Source organism: Lynx rufus, unplaced genomic scaffold (assembly GCF_022079265.1).
Source record: "Lynx rufus isolate CCGP_SWC_20201006 ecotype Redwood Valley unplaced genomic scaffold, mLynRuf1.p SCAF_10, whole genome shotgun sequence".
NCBI classification, from domain to species: Eukaryota; Metazoa; Chordata; class Mammalia; order Carnivora; family Felidae; genus Lynx; species Lynx rufus.
This window is the reverse complement of record NW_025814824.1, coordinates 50649873-50671609: the sequence shown is the minus strand read 5'-3', so window position 1 is coordinate 50671609 and position 21737 is coordinate 50649873. Positions and strand designations below refer to the sequence as shown.

Here is a 21737-nt window from a genome sequence, read left to right as displayed (position 1 = left end):
GGATCTCAAGAGCTGGAATCATAGCTAGGCTTCAAAAACAACTAGAACCAATTCCTAGAAGCTTATCAGGAACTCAAGAAGCCACTCTCCTTCTCACTGTTTCTCTTTTTCTCTTGTCTTCCTTTCCCTGTAGCCACTTGTGCTGTGCTCTCTGTTTCTCTTTGTGTCAATGACTTTTTCCTTTCCTCTCCTTTTTCTTCCTCTCCCCCCCCCCCATTCTCCTTCCTTCCTCAATCTTCTCTCCTCCCTCCCCTCTCTGCAGACCAGCTTTCTTAACTGCACTGCATGTGGTCCAAATAGGGCCCAGTTTTCATTGTTTCTCAGGGACAATGCCTAACAAAGGCTGGGTTCTGATCCCAGATTCCCAAGAGAGACATTAGCCAGTTTGGAATGATAGCCACCCCGATCCAATCAGCTGTATTTAGGAGGATGGGGTAGTGATTCTATGCTTCCTCAATAAAGGCAGTGGGGAGTAGGACAGATGCTGTAAAAAGGAGCATATATGGCATGGGGATGGGGCACTGACTAACACGTTCATGTTGACACCTTGGAGAGTTCATTAACCAATGACCGCACAGGGAGGAGTTGCCAGAGATTTGACCAAGGCCATGAAGAAAAAGAGTTATTTGCGTGGTTTGAATCATCATCACAGATCCTTGGGGGTTTGGCGTACCCTCAACATCCTTATACTTGGATGGAAGTAGGTACTGCCAGAGCAAGGTGGAAATCAGATCTAAGCGTTTGTCATTTCTTAAATGCAAACTGTGTACTAGTAAGACCCTTTTCTCTTCAGCCTTTAGGAAGAAACATGAGGTTCTCTTGGAAACTATTCAAGAGGAAGATGGAAGGGGCCGTTTAAAAGCGATTAAAAGCTGCAGACCGCAAGACTGGGGCCAGAGGGCTGGCAGTGGAAAACCCTGCTGGGTTGTGACCTCTCACTGAAAAGTTCCAGGTGCCTTTTTGCTTCCTGCAAAAGAAAAGAAGAGAAGGAAAAGACCATGTCCATAGCCTTGAAGCAGGTGTTCAACAAAGACAAGACCTTCCGGCCCAAGAGGAAATTTGAACCCGGCACACAGAGGTTTGAGCTCCACAAACGGGCTCAGGCATCCCTCAACTCAGGCGTGGACCTGAAGGCGGCCGTGCAGCTGCCCAGTGGGGAGGACCAGAACGACTGGGTGGCGGTGCACGTGGTGGACTTCTTCAATAGGATCAACCTCATCTATGGCACCATCTGTGAGTTCTGTACCGAGCAGACCTGCCCTGTGATGTCAGGGGGCCCCAAATATGAGTATCGCTGGCAGGATGACCTCAAGTACAAGAAGCCAACTGCCCTGCCAGCTCCCCAGTACATGAACCTCCTTATGGATTGGATCGAGGTCCAGATCAACAATGAGGACATATTTCCAACATGCGTGGGTAAGTCCATGACCAGCTTCTTGCTTATTTTGGTGCATCCCACCCAAGCTCAGAAAGTTTGCAGGGGCTTCTTCTAGGTCTGTCCTTGAATGCTGGGTGGCACCCTATCAGTGTTTCCCTAACATCCATCGTACTTGCAGTGTCTTTTTTCAGATCTAAGAACCTCCTTGAAATTAAAAAAAAAAAATCATCTGTGGACTACTTACAATTATTTTGTGGACCTCAGCGGTATAGGTACCACATGCTAGAGAGCATTGTCTTGCTGAGATGTTAGATTTGATCTTGCTGGTTTCCTTAGGACTACATTCCAGACTCACCCAGTTAGCCATGTAGAATTTTCATTTTTTGGCTAATTAACTAAAGTTACATTAACTCTGGTGCATTTATTGGTATTCGTCTCTCAGGTTAAGGAATCCCAGTGTGAGAATGCATGGATTTGTTTGGGGATCAAGCAAACAGGGGTTGGCATTCTGGGGAAATAAAAATCCTGGCATCTGTTCTTACCACTCCTGATCATTTGTTATTAATTCCAGGTTGTATTAGTAACTCTGGACCCATGTGTAGCTGCTAGACCCACTAGAACTTGAAATGCAAATGCTTTCATTTGTGTGGTGCTCTGAGCTATAAAACTCTTCAAGGGGAAGGACCAAACCTTATCTCCCTTTTATATTTCTTTATACTGCTGATAATTGGATTTGCCATGCACCGACAGGCTGAATTTAAAGTTCAGGGGGTTTTTAGGCATCAGATTCAATAGGAATGAGCCACCTCCTATGTGTCTCCAGTGTCTAGCACAGTGCCCTGGAACTTTGTAGGCCCTCAGGAAATATTTGTGGAATGATTGAAAAAATACTTGTGCTCTCAGACAGTAGTATTAAAAAAGCTCTGAGATGGTTGGGATATAAAAGAAGCATTTAGAGCACATTGTTGAGATCACCTCTAGATGGGATGTGTGTATCCCCCCTGTGGTATATGGAAGTTGAGGTGGGGCGTATGGAAGTAATTAAGCTAAACCAGGGTGGGAGGGGAGTATATAAATTGATTAGGGCGGTATGTGCATCTTGAAATATTCAGCACACACACCAATTTGCTCAGAATCACTGTATTGCCTTGACTTGCCCAGCTCTCTCATGCGCTTGCCCGATGCTGTCCCTTGCTAGGGAAGGAGGTGGTGTGTGTGGTAATGCAAACTCCCTTGGCTCACCAGCACAGGAGGAAGAAGGCAGGGTTCAGAAACTCCCCTGGCCCTATCATAGGCACCTTGGAAGGGGTGGGAATTTCTTAGGTTCGTGGTTTTTGTACTTTCACTGGCTGGCAGAGGCTTCTTTTTTTTGCTAGGAGGAGTTTTCCCAACTGCCAATTCTCTGTGCAGAACATGTGATAGCAATAAAGATAAATAAATTTGGGCAATGATACCTCCTCTTTGTCTTTCCCCTTCTGTTTCTACTCCTTGATGCTTTGAACTCTGGGTACTTCTGCTGTCTCTGGCAGCTGTGATTACCACATAGAGTTGGTGACCAGAAATAACATCACAGAACCATGGTGTGTTACTTGAGAGTAAGGAAGCTTCTGGCAGTCTGCTTGGAAACTAGGACATAATAGATGGTTTTAGACTTTCCTTGGAGGAAATCAGCAGATGCTGCCATATCCCCTAGAGTAATAGACTTTGCTGTCTTTTTCCAGACATTTCGTTAGCCATTCAGTGGGCTTGCAGACCATGCTCACCTCATCAGAGTCCTCTGTTGGCTCCAGAGTACATTGGCGTCCTGAGAGATCTTAACAGGCGCACCATGGTTTTCTTTCTTTCTTTTTTTTTTGCCCATGGAAAATAAGTTTGGGAACTGCTGAATGAAACCAGTTTTTTTTTTTTTTTTAATTTTTTTTCAACGTTTATTTATTTTTGGGACAGAGAGAGACAGAGCATGAACGGGGGAGGGGCAGAGAGAGAGGGAGACACAGAATCGGAAACAGGCTCCAGGCTCTGAGCCATCAGCCCAGAGCCTGACGCGGGGCTCGAACTCACGGACCGCGAGATCGTGACCTGGTTGAAGTCGGACGCTTAACCGACTGCGCCACCCAGGCGCCCCATGAAACCAGTTTCTTTACTGCAGGACTTTTAATATGCTAATGTGCATTATAATTCTCCAAGAAAGGAATACTTTAGTGTGTAGTATTTCCTAATTTGAATGTGTATCTTTTTTTGCTTTTAATGAACACCATTAGCATCTTTTGAGAAATGTTTATCTATATAAGTTAGAGGGGTCAAACATTTGTTTGTATCAGAATTCTTTGGGCCTTCTGTTGAAAATACAAATTCTTTGCCCTTCCCCCTTAACAACTAAACTAGAATATCTTAGATGAGACCTAAGAATCTGAACTTTCAGTAAGCACCCACCTCTCCTCTCTTTAACCGCCCAGAATGCTTTGCATTCCCCCCAGAAACAGTCTATTTCTTACCTCTCTGGTTTTATCCATCTTGTTTGGATGGAATTCCCCATCTTCTCTAACTAGTGAATTCTCACGCCTCTGTGAAGCTTTTCACCCATCAGAATGCAGGCTCCTTAAAATTACGGAATATGTTTTGTTCACTTGAATATTCTAGCACAAAGTCCTGTCTTGGTGCCTTATAAATTGTTGAATGGATGGATGGGTGGATAGATGGATGGAAGAATGGAGTAAAAATGATCTTTACAAAGACCCAACATGTCTGTAGTGCTGGGGACCAAAAGTTAAATAGATCTGAATCCCTTTATCAGCATCCTTGGAATATCCTGCACCTTGCCTTCACAGAATTTAGTTATCTCTTATTTTTCCAAGATGATATGTTAGGGGTCAGTAAAAACCACCACCATCTACCATCACCTCGAAGGTCTTCATCAGCATCCTGCTCACCTCTACTATTTGCCCTTGCATAATATTGTTACTATGTTTTGAAAAAAATTTATCTCTAGGAGCCACTTTCTCTGTTAGAATTCATTTCCTCCTCTTCTTCCTCCCCCTGATTCCAGCCCACTTTTCTTCTTTTTGATCTTTGTACTGCGGTGAGTCATTATCATGGAAATGATCAAGATGTCTGTCAGGATAAAGTAAAAGAAGAATTCTCTGCAAACAGCAGACCCTGGGTGGATGAGACATGGGGAGTTCTGCTTAGCATTACAGCTTTGAATCCCAGGCATATTTCTGTGTTCTTGCCTGGGAATTGGGAGGGGTTCAAACTTCACCTCCTCCCCACTGTGATCCAAGGAAATAGGACCGGAAAATACTGACAGATGTGAAGGCTTCACCCTCAGTTAGGTATTAAAGGATATAAACAGCTGTTGATCTCTACCATTGAAACATGAGGGAAAGAAAAGCTTTCATCGGTTCCTGGATCCTAGTTTAACTAGGATACCCAGACTATTTCGAAGTCGAGCTTTCTCAGTTGGGAGAATACCAAACAGATGTGGCTTCTTTGTGAACCAGAGTTTCTTTCACTCCCCCTCGATCCCCTTTAGCTTCCTTTGTTAAAAAGTCAACAGATGTCCCTGTTAAAGCTTCTAAGACAGCAGTAACTTCAGAAGCACAGGCCACCTCCTCCTCTTCCATTGTATCTCCTCAACCACTCTTAGAGATAACAACAGAAAAATAGCCACAGCCTTCTTTTTTATTCTGTTGCCTGTCTCGTTAACAATAATTTTTATGTTCTAGCCCCCTGCTTCTCTGTTCTTGTTATATAATAGGATGTAATATCTTAGTTCTGACACTAAGAAAAAAAGTGAGTGGAAAACTTAGAGCTCCTCCAACTCATGTTTTTAAAAAGTCTCTGAACAGGAGGAATAAGAACATTTAAAAATTAATTACATGATCTCACCTACCTTTATGGTTTATATTAGATGGGTGTCAGGGAAGGAAAGGGAGAGAGGCGAAGGAGGGGACTCACATCTACTGAGCCTGCCAAGTGCCACTGTTAATCTTTAATTCTTGCAATAACTCAGTTAATTAAATATTCCATTTTACCAGTGAGGATGCTGACATTTAAACAACTTAAGGGGCTTTCCCAAGGCTGTACAGCTAATATGTCATTTAGAAGTGAGAATTTGGGGGGTGCCTGGGTGGTTTAGTCTGTTAAGGGTCCAACTCTTGATCTCAGTTCAAGTCTTGTTCTCACGGTCATGAGTTCAAGCCCCGCAATGGGCTCTGTGCTGGGCGTGGAGCCTACTTAAAAAAAAGAAGAAGGAGAAGGGGAAAGGGAAGGAGGAGGAAGTCAGAGTTTGGGCTCAAGAGTAGACAAAAATTTATGTCCTTGTTTCCTACTACCATTCATAGTATGTATTATTATTTTGCAAGTTTTCCTTCACATGGCTAAAGATTTCTCAGTGGTTTTAGGAAGTTGTTTAGGATGGAGAAAATTTTAGAAACCCCAATTTTGTATTAACTTTTAAGGAAGTGATTTTTAGTTTTTGTTTTATTTTGTTTTTGTTTGTTCCTATTTAAAAAATCACCTCTGAAACGCCTTAAGTGTGTGCCCAAGCACTTTAACTGTTTCCATGTTCCATTCCAAGATTGGCGAAGGGATGACTTTGCCAATGCGTTTTGTGGGCCCACAATGACCTGTTACTGCCATTCATTCATTCATTCATTCATTCAATAAATGTTTGTCAGGCACCTGCTCAGAAGCAAGCCCTATTTTAGGCACTAAGAGAGGAAAGCAGAGTTCATGTCCTTGAGCCTTTCCATAATGTCCAGAAGGTCTAGTTCCTCTGTAGGGTTTTCTGAAATGAGTAGTTTGCTCAGTGGTCAAGTGCACTGTGGGAATAGTCACATCCCTTTGGCAATCTTTCTCATGAGGCTGCAGCTGAGTTTCATCCTCTCTCAAAATATTGTGGCAGGAAACATGAGACTATAAAAATGTCCATAGGGAGAACTTTTCAGACACTAGGTGTCAGGGAACTGAGTTTATAATTAGCCTTTAAATTTTAACTTATTTTTTATTGCATGGCTCCCGCATTTTTTTTGTTTTGATATAAATCTGTATAACACTGGAAAGACAGAATGTACATCAACAAAATATATTTACAATGTGGTAGGACTAGCACTGGACTTGTAGACAGAGACTTAAATTTATTCAACTGCTCTGCCATTACAAGGTGTTATGTGACATTGGTAGACACATAACTTCTGAGCTTACATTTCTGTTTGTAAACTGATGATTGTAATTCGATCTCACGGGACTGTTGTAAGGATTAAATGAGGCAGTGTGAGTAAAAACACAGAGCCCAGAGCCCTAATCACCCATAAGAGGTGCTGGAAAAAACAAATGTGTTCATTGCTTTTCTCTCTCTGCATACATTTCTGCATAACTAACAAAAAATCCTGGAGACCACTAGGTGGTTTCTGAACAGTATCCCTAGAAAAATAAAATAAATGCATTGTAAAAGACTCAACAAGATTTTTAAAAGTTAGCAGTCTTCATTGCTGAATCACTCTGTGATGGGGTTGTAAATACTACAGGTTGTCATATCTCAAAGACTTTGGGAAATTTCATTGGTTTTTAAGGAGCTAGGTCAAATCCTGGTTTGGGGGATGAACACGTAACTATTTAGGGAAGAAGACATTTGGTTGTGTCTTCTTGCTTGGTTTTCAGAAGACTGAGTACTAAACCTGCCCATGTGCGATGTGAAACCAGCCAACCTCAGCAGAGGGTGGGCACAGGTTAGCTGGAGAAGAGGGGAGATAGCCTACTAGTCACATCTAGGATCAGCTACTCATTAAAATCAGTGTTGGGCAAGGTTACCTGGATTTGATCTCTCAAGAGGATGGGGAATAGGTTCTCAGGCAGCTTAGTGCCAAGAATGGAGCCCCCATTCACAAGGTAGACTTGTGAACTAGCAAGTTTTCCCAAGGCTCTGGAAACATGATTTGCCTTTGGGATCTGAGAAACTGTTTGGCTTTCTAAGAATTTGCAACATCTTGTGTCTGTGATATTCATATCCCAGAATCAACACCACCCTTGATTTCCCCCTGCCTGTTGCATCACATGTTAAATCCTCTCTGGAAAAAGTCCTAAGACAAACCCAATAGTCACAGCAAGGGATGTGAAAATAGACAGGGCCCTGCATCTGATACAAATTGTACAAGGTCCTTACTGATGGGAACTCCAAGGTTCTGCTCTTTTTTAAGAACTTGCCTCCTCTAGATTCTGATGCTACCCAAGTTTGTTCAGTTGTAGATTCATGGAAGATATGCAGACACAGCTGAATCCACTCTTTCCTACCCCCACTGGCTACTGGAGAATTGATGGTCCATTGTGGATGGTCACAATTCCCTGCCTTGTTAACGCAATACTACAGTGGCTTGGTGGCTCAGTTAATGAGGACAGTGTTGAATAACCACCCCCACTTAACAAACCCCAAGAGATAGCTCCGAAAAATAGTGAGTGCTAAGAAGCAGAAAGGAAGAGAAGCAGATACAGGTAGCTCAGAGGGCCTGAAGACTGCCCTGTAAGGTAAGGCTAATCACCTGCTGTCCCAACCTGCACTGAATTCTCCATTACCAGTGCTATGTAATTTTAATGGGCCATATCTCAGGTGGCAGGTTGTTACATCTCAGCATCAGCTGGGAAGGGAAAAGGGATATGTGATATTCAGTGGAAAACAGAGATGAAAAACAAAAGTTGTACTGGGGTGGGGGTGGGGCATCTGCAGCTTTAACTAGGTTGGTGATTGTAGACATGGTGTCCTTCCTTACATGCAGCCTTCCAACAAAGGCTGCACTGTGGAGGTCAGTGCTGCACGGGCCCACTCAGAGCCATGCTGTAAGGGATATGGAGTTGGAGGGAACAGTTGTACAAGCCACTTGAAGTGAGGAGGACACCCACATACTGGTTCTGGAATTCCCAACTGATTTCTAAAGAGAGCACAGGTTTACCTGAGTAGGGGCATCCGCACAGCCCTGACACCAGAGGCCTCCAGCTCTACCCTCCTGACCAGTGCTCTGAACTCCCTTTACGTAGGGTATAGATTCTTAAATAATGCCATTTTGAAGGGAGATAAAATGATGTGCCTGCCTTAGATCCCCATGTGTGGAGAATGATTCACTGGCTTTTCCTTTAAAATAACTTACAGGTCTAGGGGTGTGTGTTGTCTTCTGGAGACAGGACCTTTTTTGTCATTTTATCTTTAAAAACTCATGCTAAATGCATAGTCTTAAGTGATAATTCTATCCATGTTTTCCTTCACATAATCATTTTTTTCCATTAAGTTTTCTTCTAGTAGGATGGATGCTCTGAGAAAATGAGCCAGTTTGAAGCAGGGAGTAGGGGGGCAGTAAAAAGCAACAAAAGCATTAGTGTCTGTCAGACGTGACTTTGAATCCCAGTTATCAACTTTTACTAGCAGAATTTCAGTCTCTCTAAGCTTATTTTTTCATCTATAAAATGCATCTAACAGTACCTACTTCTTGGGATTATTGAAGGTATTAAATAACATGCTACCTTTCAAACACTCTGCTCAGCGTCAGATATGCTTTAAATGTTAGTTCCCTCAGTATCACACAGTATCAATGTGATGAAATAGACTCATCAGGTAAATTGAGGTAAAAAAGAGCCTCGGATAAAAATCAAGCATTATAGGGGTGCCTGGATAGCTCAGTCGGTTAAGCGTCCGACTTCGGCTCAGGTCACGATATCACGGTTCATGGGTTCAAGCCCCGTGTCGGGCTCTGTGCTGACAGCTCAGAGTCTGGAGCCCGTTTCACATTCTGTGTCTTCCTCTCTCTCTACCCTTCCCCTGCTTGCGCTCTGTCTCTCAAAAATGAATAAACATTAAAAAAATTTTTAAACCAATCAGGCATTATATCAAGCATTTGACTGTGGAGTCTATCATCCATGTTGCCTTCCTCTTTTGCTACATCTCATGGAACCAGTGGAAAAAAGGGCAAACTTTTATGGGATGAGATTAAGTTTGCTTGGCCTTGACAGCCAGAAGCAGGAACAGGTCCACAATGGAACTTCAGAAGATCTTTCACATGCATGGCATATGTGGCCTGCACCTAGCTGATTCCACCTTCTTGTTTCCACTACAGGATACAGCATTCCACATAACACTCTGCACTAAGTAGACACCTGGAGAACAAATTACTACTACACAGGTATAGATTGATTGGCTACTGCCATACAGGTCATATTGCAGAATAGATGTATCCTGAAAAATGTGAAGGAGTTGAATTTTTTGTTACTTGGCTAATATTTTCATTTCTCAGAGAAAGTTCAATATTTAAAGAAAGCTTGTCAAAGAGTCCCTTTATGGGGCGCCTGGGTGGCTCTGTCGGTTAAGTGTCCGACTTCAGCTCAGGTCACGATCTCGCGGTCCGTGAGTTCGAGCCCCGCGTCGGGCTCTGGGCTGATGGCTCAGAGCCTGGAGCCTGTTTCCGATTCTGTGTCTCCCTCTCTCTCTGCCCCTCCCCCGTTCATGCTCTGTCTCTCTCTGTCTCAAAAATAAATAAAACGTTAAAAAAAAAATCCCTTTATTAGGTGAATACCTCTTTAGTGATGTGTCTGATTGATTCTCAGTGCATGCCTCTAGAAGTTAAAGTGTTTGTCTTTGTGGAGACTCAAACTGAATTGTTAGTTTTCTCACAGGAAAAGGAGGCATCGTTTTTGAAAAGAAGCAATAGGCTTTTGGTGTTTCTACATCATTCAGCCCAGGTTCTCAAGAACAGAGAGCATGGATGATTTGAGGGGGAAACTCTAGCCAACTGTAGAGTGTTTGTTTTGTTGCCCGCTCCCTGAGTCATATCATCCAGGAAACTTCCAGAAAAGAGAGGCTGAAGTGTGGGGGCCCTAATGCTTGCAGCCCAGTGGAGCCTCAACATCTGGGGACCAGCAAGCATTATTTGTGGATGACTTCCTTCAGCATCACCTTGGTTGCTGGGCCCATCTGAGGAGTCCTATGAGGAATCTTTCAAGGAGCAGAGGGAAGGCAGTTGTTGAATACTGGGGATTTGCCTGGTATGGCCTCTCATCAAATATAAACCATTCATATTTTGCCATCCCAGAGTAGGGAAGAAAAAGTGGGTAGCTGAGGGAGTCTGTCTTCCCAGGTCTTGGAAGACGAAATGGGAGCAAATATGTTAATGACATACCGAGAAACTGTCTTTGGACAGGAACTGTCAAAATACATGGGACGTGTTTTGATGGCTTTATTTTTGTTTTCCAAAAATAGTGTAGAATTAATGGCTGATTGTCAGTCCAGGTTCAAATCTGTTCCTGTCTTTGTGGACTGTGTGACTTGGCAAGCCCTGAACCTCTCTGAGCTGTTTCCTCATCTGGAAAATGGGGGTGGGTAATGATAATATCCACTTTGTAAGGTTATGAGAATTGTCATAACGCACATGAAGCTCTTAGTGAGTTCCCGGTAGAGAGTTAAGCGCTGAATAAATTTGAGCTTTATTTCCTTTTCATAGTAATATAAAAAGGGAAGGCTTGTGATTTATTGGAGCTTCTAATGCCTGATTACAGAGGAGAATTTCTCCTGCTGCATTCTCTCCACATTTCTATCTGAAGTAAAATTGAGAGAAGTTATCAATGACAATTACAATAGTTACCTTGAAAAAAATAATTTTTATGGATCTCAGTTAATAATCAAAACTTGAACAACAGCTGAAAGTAATAGATTCCATTTTAAATGTGGGGCAGGAATTCCAAAGTTTAAAATACAGCCATAGTAATATTAACGAACATGTATTACCTATTCTGGGCCAAGCACTGTGCTAAATTCTTTCCATATATTTTTTTCTAGACCTCACAGAGGCTCTGGTTGACTATTATTATTATCCCTATTTTGAAATGAGGCACCTGAGATGACTCTCTCTCTCCCCAAAGTATGGGGAGAGCTGGAAAGTCAAACAGGGATGGTGAAGCAAGCAAGTAATAACAAAAGGTGCCAGCCACTGGCACCTCAGGTTGGACACAAGGACGGGGGGGAGCCAGGGCTGCTCAGCAGGAATTGGGAGCACAGAGCAAAGACCTGGTCCATAAACAGTGGAGCCAAGAAGATGAGTAGGTAAGTCCACAGGCACCTGGGTGGCTCACTTGGTTAAGCATCTGGCTCTTGATTTTGGCTCAGGTCATGAGCTCAAGGTTCATGGGATCCAGCCCCAGGTCATCGGGCTCTGTGCTGACAGTTCGGAGCCTGCTTGGGATTCTTTCTCCTTCTCTCTCTGCCCCTCCCCCACTTTCTCTCTCTCCCTCCCTCTCTCTGTCTCTCTCTCTCTCCCCCAAAATAAATAAAAATTTAAAAAATTTAATAAAAAATAAAATAAAAGAAGATGAGCCCAAAGGAGAGAGGGCAAGGAAAAGCCCCTGGGCTTCTGCTCTCCTCCACTCTCCCGCCAGTACTTCCCCTTGTCTTTGCGAAAGAGCCTGGGAAACATGGTGCAAAGCGTAGGGAATGGATCTAAGAACAAATAGGCAAGTGATTGACTCATGGAGAAAACAGATAAATAACAAATAAATGGATGATATGATTTTAGGTAGTGATAAGTTCTATGGAGACAGCTAAAGTTGGGACACGGTATTGGGATGCTGCAAGATTTAAATGAGATAGATGTAGAACAGTGCTTCTCAATTTTTTTTTTTTTTTTGGTCTCTTAAAAATTATTGCAAATTCCAAAGGCCTTTTGTTTACAATGGTTACGTCTATCAATAGTTACCATTTTAGAAATTATAAGCAGGAAGGCTTACAAATATGTATTCATTGAAAAAAGATAATAAACTCATCACATACTAACATATAAAACATCTTTCATGAAAAATAACATTTCCCAAAACAAAAAAAATTTGAGTAAGAAGAGTGGCATTGTGGTTTTTGGGTTTTGGTTTTGTTTTGTTTTTTTGTTTTCTTGGTAAATCACTTTAATGTCTGTTGAGAAGACAGCTGGCCTCCCTTATCTGGTTCTGCATTTTGATCTATTGTGAGAGGTTGTTTTAAATTCAAGTCCAGGGTCACAGATAAATAGTTGGAAATGCAGTGGCTTTGTGTACCCCTGGCAAGACCCCCCATGAAAGAACCTCCAGGGTCCTTACAATACTTTGAAAACCACTGATACAGGTAAAGCAATGGGGAGGCCAGTCCTTTGCACCTACTAGGCACTTGAAATTGTGGTTGAATGAGTGCAAGTTAAAATTGCATTGAGGGTTTGCTGTCCCTTGTGATAATGGTGATTGATACTGGTGACATCGTGATAGTATAAACCAGTTAGATAACACTGTTCCTAGGGCCCCATTGATCACTAGGTCATAAGCTTTGTGGTATTTACAGAAATACTGATGGTATTTCACTTCCATGGGCTCAGTTGCGTAGTCTCCCTCTCACAGACTTTTGTAGGACCACCAAAAGAAAGATGCTAATTACTCTCTGGAAAAAAAAATGAACCCTGTTTTCTTTAGTATTGTGTTCACACCAACCTAATGAGCTACTCCAGACTAGACATTTAATTGGTAGTTCTTGATGCGCACATAGGAAGTATTTTAAAATTTGAATGGAATTGCTGTGACATAATTATTGTGCCATATAATTGAATAGCCGGTGGTAGACTACCATCAGTTATTCACCTTGCAAATTTTATGCAACAAGTTTTCAAGTCCAGGGTAGTGTTTTGTCTGAATCTGAGAGGTCATGAATTTCTTCTCCCATCAACTGGCACTCATTCTTATATTCTTACAGAATGCCAACATTAGCCAACACCTAAGTAGTATTTGTAAGCTATTATGGAAAATAAATTGATTGAATGATTTAGAAAATATTTGCTCTTTTGGATTATCTGTGACCTGCTCTTTCCATCAGCATAGATAATTGAATTCAGCATTAACTGAGCCCCATGACAAAGGAGACAATCATTAGTCAGGTTTAGGTAGACATGACCCCATGGCTTCAACCTGCAAATGGGCAGATAAGTGTTGCCATCTGCGGACAGACTAATTTTTAAATGAACTTTATAAAATATCTTATGCAGAAGGAAATGTGTTTCATTGCTTTGTCAGAGGCAAATCTCACATCTGCCTTTCTGAGCAGATTGTGTCATATCTAGCTTTGATGTTATGCAGTTGCCATAATGATGTGTACCATTTACTGATCATCTACTATGTAAGTTAATTGCTTTACAAAGTTCACTTGGGTTTAATAACCTTTTTTAGAAAGATGTTTTTTACCTTTTTTCCAAATAAGGAGGCAGTCTCAGAGAAGCACAGGTCACACAGCCTGTAAAGACCTGTAGTAATTTTCTTGACTCCACTGTGTTTTTTCACTATGCCAGGGACCTCTGTGACATGCACGTATGAGGCATGTGCATGCACGCCTTTGCATAAACCCACAGACACAAATATATTCAAAGACTGAGTGAGAGAGGAAAAAAGTGAAAGGATAATTTGAAGATGCAAAAAGTTTGGCTTCTCTGTAACACCAAAGCATGAGGCCTTTGCAGAAGAAATCTCGCATGGATGAAGTAAGGTATTTCAAGTCATGGCTTTGATACTTTCTCACTGTGCCTTGACTACTGGGATTTTGACACACAGTGTGCTGCAGCTTGGAAGATTGATGCCAGTCGGGCAAACTTCCCATTAATTAATAAGGTGAAACAGATGTTTCAGTGATTTGCATGTGTGTGGTGAGGGTTGAGTGTGTGTGTGTGTGTGTGTGTGTGTGTGTGTGTGTGTGTGTAAGATTAAATCTCACTGGTTATAAAGAAGAGGAAAATAAAAGGATGTGAGGGCATGCCACCTTGCTACATTTAGTGCCCTGTAGTTTCACACTGCATCCCTGAGCAGACCAATATAATACAGTCTTCAGTTTTCAGTCTCATGAGCACTGCGCCTGTGGCTCCCTCTGCCTCCTCTTTTTTGCTCCTTTGTTGTTAACCCTGTTTTCTCTGCTGTAATGCTAGAGGACCTGGGTCATAAGGTAGCTATGAGGTCTTAGGAGACTACATAGCTTGGCATGTAGAAAATGCTTGATAAATATCAACTAACGTGGTTCCTGATAATATTGTCTTTACCGTATATGTGCAAAGTAGTTGCTGTGTCTTTCTCCCACAGAAGAAGCTGCACATGCCAATTAATAAATAATTGAGGTCCCAGAACTAAAGACCCTGGAGGCCTTAAGACCCTCGACAGGCAGGGTCAGAAGCAGGTTTCTGAACTTCCTGCAGAGGTGGACTTTTCAGCCATGGTTTCTCAGTCACCCCTTCAGACAGTTGACCCTTCAGGGCCCATGAAATTGTTTTTAGACCTAAAACATGTTGACTGTTAAAATAGCCATGGAATCTGGCTGCCTTTATCAGTCTATGATGACTCACGGGGCTGATTGGACCTGATGTTATTTCAGGTGTCACAGGTATATGTTTCACCTCCTGCAGCTCCCTGGCCTCCCCGCGGTGCTATCCAGCAGCTGGCCTTTGAGCGAGGACCACGGGGGCACTCTGTCAGCTCATGAGAAATACGACCAAAAGCAGGGCTCAAGTTTTTCAGATATAATAGGGTAGCCCTTTCCAAGACTGTTTGAAAAGGGGATGTTATCAAAGTGAACCTTTTAAACTATCCAAAATTGATCTATACGGACAGGTTTCTTGAAAAAGCTAGATTTCAGAACTAGGTTCGGGGTTATTAATTCAACAGCTATTTATTAAACACCTCCATATTCCAAGTACTGTATTCATCAGTGGGATACATGCCTACCTTTCAGGGTCTCCTCCACACCCCTAAGAGCCAACAGTTGGAGCATTTCACCCACCAGAGGCTCTGTCTTCCCAGGTTTTAGTGACTGGCTGGACTCTCCTAATGTTGTTTATCAGGCTGACCCCACACTCCCAAATTCCAAGACCAGGAAGTGAATTCTTTCCCGGAGTTCTACCTTGTACCCCAGTTTTACAGACTGGCATCTCACCTGTCTGCCCAGTTGTGCCCATTTTGGAGTCACTTTGGGTGTCCAGGCTGATCACAGGATCCACACTGCTTGATGCCATCCCCTCCCATGCTGACCGCTGGCCAGCCCCTGGTTCCTGTACCACAGCACTCTGCCATCTGCTGCCGCTCCATGGGCTGCCTCCCGCTAAATTTGCCCCAAGCACCTGCCTCATCCTCACAGATCTCTCGGGGGTCCTAAACCTCATGCTGCTGAAGAGGGCATCCTACCATCAACTTAGCAGAGCTCTGAAGCCAGACACAACTTCAGGCTGGGCACTGTGCTTTGAGCAGGGAGCAACTGAGGCTCGCAGGCTGGGCAGGAATGGGCCTCTGAATCAAGCTTCCTTTAGCTGATACCGCTCAGGCTTTTTCTTTTCTTTTTAATTTGTTTTAATGTTTATTTATTTTTGAGAGAGAGAGAGAGAGAGAGGGAGAGAGAGAGCAGGGGAGGGGCAGAGAGAAGGAGACACATAAGCTGAAGCGGGCTCCAGGCTCTGAGCTGTCAGCATAGAGCCTAATGCTGGGCTCGAACTCATGAACCATGAGAGCACTGTCTGAGCTGAAGTCAGACGCTTAACCCACTGAGCCACCCAAGTGCCCCCTGCTCAGGCTTTTTCTAAGGTTAAAACTCTGCTCCTCTGCCGGAGCTGAAGTGTAGTAAAAGACTGAGTGGCTAAGAGATGGTGCAGCCGCTTCTTTTTTTTTTTTTTAATTTTTTTTTTTTTACATTTATTTATTTTTGAGAGACAGAGTGAGAGTGGGGGAGGGGCAGATAGAGAGGGAGACAGGATCGGAAGCAGGCTGCAGGCTCTGAGGTGTCAGCACAGAGCCTGATGTCCAGCTCGAACCCACAGACCATGAGATCATGACCTGAGCTGGTTGGATGCTCAACCGACTGAGCCACCCAGACACCCCGGTGCAACCCCTTCTTTACAAGACTTCCTAGTGCTCTCAGCTGTTATGCTGTTATGTTACTGCTACGGCTGCCTGTGAATGTGGCATCCAATAGGCAAATTCACTTGTGTCACGGTGTCTTAATGGTATTGCAATGAAATAAGAAAAGGAAAAATGCCTCTGACATATTGCATGGGAGGGCCTTATCAAGACGCTCCATTCATCTACTCCAGCAGTCCATCTCCTTAATTTAAGAAATAGCAATGTGATTTCTGTTCTTCCACAGCTTCTAGATGTGTTTTTGTTTTCAATGGGCTTTAACGAAGTCATTATCCCATGCTTTAAGAAAAAGCCTCCAGGGGGGCCTGGGTGGCTCACTCGGTTGGGCATCCAACTTTGGCTCAGGTCATGATCTCGTGGTTTGTGAGTTTAAACCCTGCATCAGGGGCGCCTGGGTGGCTCAGTCGGTTGAGCGTCCGACTTCGCTCAGGTCACGATCTCACGGTCCGTGAGTTCGAGCCCCGCGTCAGGCTCTGTGCTGACAGCTCAGAGCCTGGAGCCTGCTTCAGATTCTGTGTCTCCCTCTCTCTCTGGCCCTCCCCCCATTCATGCTCTGTCTCTCTCTGTCTCAAAAATAAATAAAAATGTTAAAAAAAAAAAATTAAACCCTGCATCAGGCTCTGTGCTGACAGCTCAGAGCCTGGAGCCTGCTTCCGAGTTCTGTGTCTCCCTCTCTCCCTGCCCCTCCCCCATTCATGCTCGCTCTCTCTCTCTCTCTCTCTCTCTTTCAGAAATAAATGAATATTAAAAAAATGTTTTTTAAGAAAAAGTCTCCATACTAAAAATACTTCCAATACATTGTTTTAAATTCCATGATTTAAAAAAAAACTAAAAACTAAAGTCTTTTTTCCTTGGAGAATAAGCAGTTTCAGGTAGAAGACAGGCAGGTATTTCCCGAAGGATGATTCTCCCTGTACTGCATAGTTCACTGCTCATAGATAATGCTTGTGACAAATGGAGGATGTATCAGTGGATTTCAGAAGGAAGGGATCTGGTGACAGTGTTATGCACATTGTAATGGTTGAAGGGAGATTTTTATCAGAAACGACTATTGGTTTTTTCCCCCATCATATGGATCATAGTTGTCAATAATTAGTAGATAAATAGGTTGCATATAAATAAATAAACAAATCTGATAAGAGAGCCATGGCCCCTTAACTGGCTAGTGTCCAATAAAATAAGACAGTTGTCCCAGTGCTGTTAGCAAGGGCTTGAAACTCATAAAGAGGACTAAAGTCAACAAATACCTTTATAATTATATTTTCTTCCTAATATACACAATTTACAAATATGTACAAATATACAAAATACAAATGCACACACACACACACACACACACAAAGTCTGCAAAGGGGGAGCTCAGAAGTGATATTTAAGGTGAGTCTGGATGGCGAGTGGGATTCAGCAATGGTGAGAGGGGAGGGGAGGGGGATGGTTTGGTCATAAGGAGAGAGCCACGTGTGTGGAGGCTCTCAGGTGAGAAAAGTGTGAGTGTGAGTGCAGATGTGAGTGCCGCATAGTGAGTGAGGCAGGAGTGACACAGGATGAGTTCACAGGGGCAGCAGGGCCTTGGAGGCCATGCATGAGAACACAGAGGTCCTGAGAAGAACTCTGAGCTTTATTCTGTGGTCTTAGGAAGCCTCTGAAAACAGATACGTGAATGGTGAGACTTGAATGTTAAAAGAATTTCCCTGGCCACAAGCCAGAGAGAGGGAAGGATGGATGCATGGAAACCAGCCGGGAGCCCATTGCAGTGGTCCAGATAAAAGACAGTGTGGGCTGAAACTCCAGTGTGGAGAGAATATGGTGGATTGAAGACATTTAGCAGGGAGAATCAGTGATGGGATATCTGGGGATAATGCAGGGAATAAGAGTAAGGGTCACTCCTAGGTTTCTGGCTTGAGCACTGAGTAGAGCCACTTAGTGAGAATGAGAATCTTGGAAGAGGAGTTTTGGGGGCTGGAAGTTTGGATGAGCTGATTTTGAGGTGCCTCTGAGACATCCAAGTAAGAATATGTACCAGGCTAGTGGAGATACAGGTCTGGGACTCGGAGGACAGGTGGGCCGTTGAAGCCATAGGGCATTGAACCCATAGCTGTGGCTTCACCTAAGGGGGGAGTTGAAAGTATAAGGAAAAAAGTCCTAGGACAGAGCCCTGAGGGACCTCACAGTTAGCGGGGTGGGGCACAGTCGGGGGTATGTTGGTAAAGGGGTTGGAGAAGTCAGAGTTTAGGAAAATCAGGGACGTGGTGTCACCAGAACAGAGGTGGGGAGTGCTGTAAAGAATAGTGCCTTGAAAGGTTAAGATGAGCACAGAAAAGGCCAGCACATCACACAGGTCAACAGAACAAGAGGGGCAGGCAGCAGTCCAGGGGAGGCAAAAACACTTAGAAGGCAGCCCTCTTCTCCTGAACAGGTTCCGATCCGCATCCGTGCCTAACAGAGCCTCGACAGCTCCAAATCCCCTTTCCAAGGCAGAGACCGTCTGTCTTGGGGGGAGGAGGGAGAGACACGAAGCTGCCATGCATCTCCAGAGAGGCTGAATGAATAATGTGGGTCTTGACTTCTCAGTTCCGTTTCTCCCCTCATGATGCTGGACCGTTCCTCCCACCCTCGTTCCCTTCCATCAAATTGCCTGCATTCGCTGTGCTCACTCAAATGGTTTTCTTTTGTTCAATCCAAAGTGCCTTGGGTAAGCCAGGAACTCTGACCCATAGAGAAAAGGCTGCTTGCCCTCCGCAGGCTCCCTGAGAGGTCACCCTTGGCAGTGATTCAGTAGCTTAGCAGGTTTACTGCCATAGCCTGCAGTTCCTACACCATAAATTACGAAGCCCATGCACCTTCCACATGCACGGGAAAGGCTTCATTCTCATCTATAAATCACAGGGATTCTAAAGACCTTGATGATTCACAGCACAACCTCCCTCCATTCTTTCGCTTCCAGGAATATTTTCAGACTTGATTAACTGGAAGGCTGGAGATGGGACTTTGCAGGCTCCTTTTCGGTATCCTTGGCCGTATGAAGAAGTGAGAGCAATACCTCTCTTTTTAGGGCAGAAGACATGAGGTTGGTTTATCTCAGAGACTTTTTGCATCTCTGATTTCTGTGACAGTGAGGCTGGTACCCCCGTTTCCCCTGAACATCTGCCAGCAGTTTCACCTCTCTGTGGCTTAATTCATGGGCACCTCCTAGTTTAGAATCATCTTGCTGCTCAAGGTGGGCAGAGGTAAGAGGTGTGGCATGGGACAGATGTGTGTGGAAATGTATTTGGAGCTAAAAAAAAAAGGGGGGGGAGCTAGGGACTGGAACAATTTGATTTAAAATTTGGGGGAGGGGGCCTAGTTGAAAATCAGCAAATCTGATTTAGAAAATAATTTCCTAGAGGGAAAATGTTGATTTTTCTTAAAGATAATATTCTAAAAGAAGAGAAGGGGATATACCTGGACTGATTTTCTTTTAGCATCATTCTCTATTTCCCAGATGAATCGAAATTTAGTGTAATTGGGAGCAAAGGTTGGAAACTGCTTTTTTCCCTCCTCTTCTTCTTTTTTCTACTCTTCCTATTTCACCTCATCTTGACTCCTTACTTTGATACCCCCTGTCCCTGCACAAGGGGGTGTAGAATCAAAGAGGCAGAGGAAGACACTAGTTGGACCCACCCTTAAGTACAAGTTGGGAACTCTGCATTTTCCCCCACACTGGTTTTGGGTAGGAAGGGATAAAACTAGAAGACTTCTGGGGTCTCATACCATTCTGTTACAGAAAAGGATTGTTGATGACAGAACCCGTTCTGTGGGCGTGACAAGGGTCAGGAGCACACAACCCTGGCTGGGATTCGGTTCAGTTCAAGAGACCCACTGGACGAGTGCCTGCCATGTGCTGGGCAGGGGGTGAGGCATTGCAGAGCAGAAAGAGCAGTGAAAAGTGCTCCCTCTCCTTGAGCTTCCTATCTCTAAGTGAAAAACGATGAAACATAAAAGCTCTATCAACATGACCCCACAAAATAGAACTCTGTAGTGTATGGATTATTATACCTCATATGGCAGTAATCCTATGATGGAGTTACTGCTATTTCTACTACTCAGGGAAAGAAATTCAGTTTACAGAAAGAAAGACATCTAATAGACGAGCAAAAGAAGAACTCCTATCTGGCCGGGTGATCACAGAATAGGTTTTATAGAAATGACGGGGAGTCAAACTAGGGATCGACTGCTCTTTTCTGTGGCCAGTTTCATAATAGGCTGCCTTCCTCTTTGCGATTAGTTTCTCTCTTAGCTTGGCATGTCCCTGCGTAATTTTTCTGAAAATGGTAGCTGCTTGCTTGATGTCTTTTGCTTTTGTGAAGTGCATTACCAAGTGGAGTTGGACTGTTTCTAATGTTACCTTTTTTCTTTTTTTTTTTTTTTTTTGAGTTTCCAGGCTGGTGCTCAGTTCATTCCAGCCCTAAAAAGTTTATTTAGTTCTGCACGAAACTGCCCTGCACTGTGATGCCCAACACCTCACCTCATCTATTCTGTGTGTGATACATCAGCCTGTTACTCCAGAGAGTTTGGGGGAATTTTTAGCATATTTATTTATCTCTTGGTACATGGAGCTGTGTTTGTGTCTCATGTTGATGGGTTGTGTACAGTTTTTAATGGGAAAAACATGACTTTATGACCTTTTCTGAACAAAGAACTTTACTTAAGGCTGCTTGCTGTCATTTGGAAAAAAAAAAAAAAAAAGTTCTTTCTCTTCTTCCCCTGGGGCTGCCTCAAGAGTTTTGCATTTGAGAATGACCAGATTCCCAGCTTCACACCTTCCCTTTCACCCCAACCACATACTTTAAAGCAGATTAGAAAGGGAAGCAGAGAAGATGAGGGGAACAGGAGCTGTGTGGCTGTCGGTCACCTGTGCTGGACTTTGGTTTGCAGGGAATATTTACATCAAAGTTCTCATGTTCTCTCCAGAGTAGTCAGCTACCGTTGCCACTCCAGGTCAAGCTCTTCTTCCCAAGGGAAGTCTTGTCTTTCTGGAAAGTGCTTAAGGCTCTCATCGTTATGAGACTTGGTGCCCTCTGAGTTCTGTGAAGATTGGGCAAGGGACAGCTAAGAAGATTCCTTCCTCAGTTACCTTCCCTATCTCCATTTTCTATCCTGGGTCTCCTTTCAAATGTGGTTAAATCCCTAGGCCTGCTTGAAAGCAGATCAGGAGTTGGGATTAACAACTGAAATAAAACCACACATCTCCAGTTAAGTGAGGGAAATGCTGTTGTTTGTTTAACTTTTGATTCTTTGGTTGTGATTCATGGGGTTTGTTTATTTTTTTAATTGTGGGGTGATCTAGCATCTCCGCCTTTGGGAATATATAGAATATCCTTTCAAGGGTAGAAAACTGTTTGTTTGTTTGTTTGTTTGTTTGTTTAAATGGAAGTTTCTCTCAAAAAAAAAA

At 43.5% G+C, this 21737-nt stretch overlaps 1 protein-coding gene across 2 annotated transcripts in view; it reads left to right on the top strand.

Moving 5' to 3' along the window:
• The first annotated feature begins 797 nt into the window (after window positions 1-797).
• The window catches only part of MOB3B (MOB kinase activator 3B), a 121118-nt gene continuing 100178 nt past the window's right edge, over window positions 798-21737 (top strand). For both annotated transcript variants that reach the window (XM_047065135.1, XM_047065143.1), the window contains exon 1: window positions 798-1416. In XM_047065135.1, coding sequence (XP_046921091.1) covers window positions 999-1416 — 418 coding nt within the window. In that variant the 5' untranslated portion in view covers window positions 798-998. The remainder of the gene's footprint in view (window positions 1417-21737) is intronic.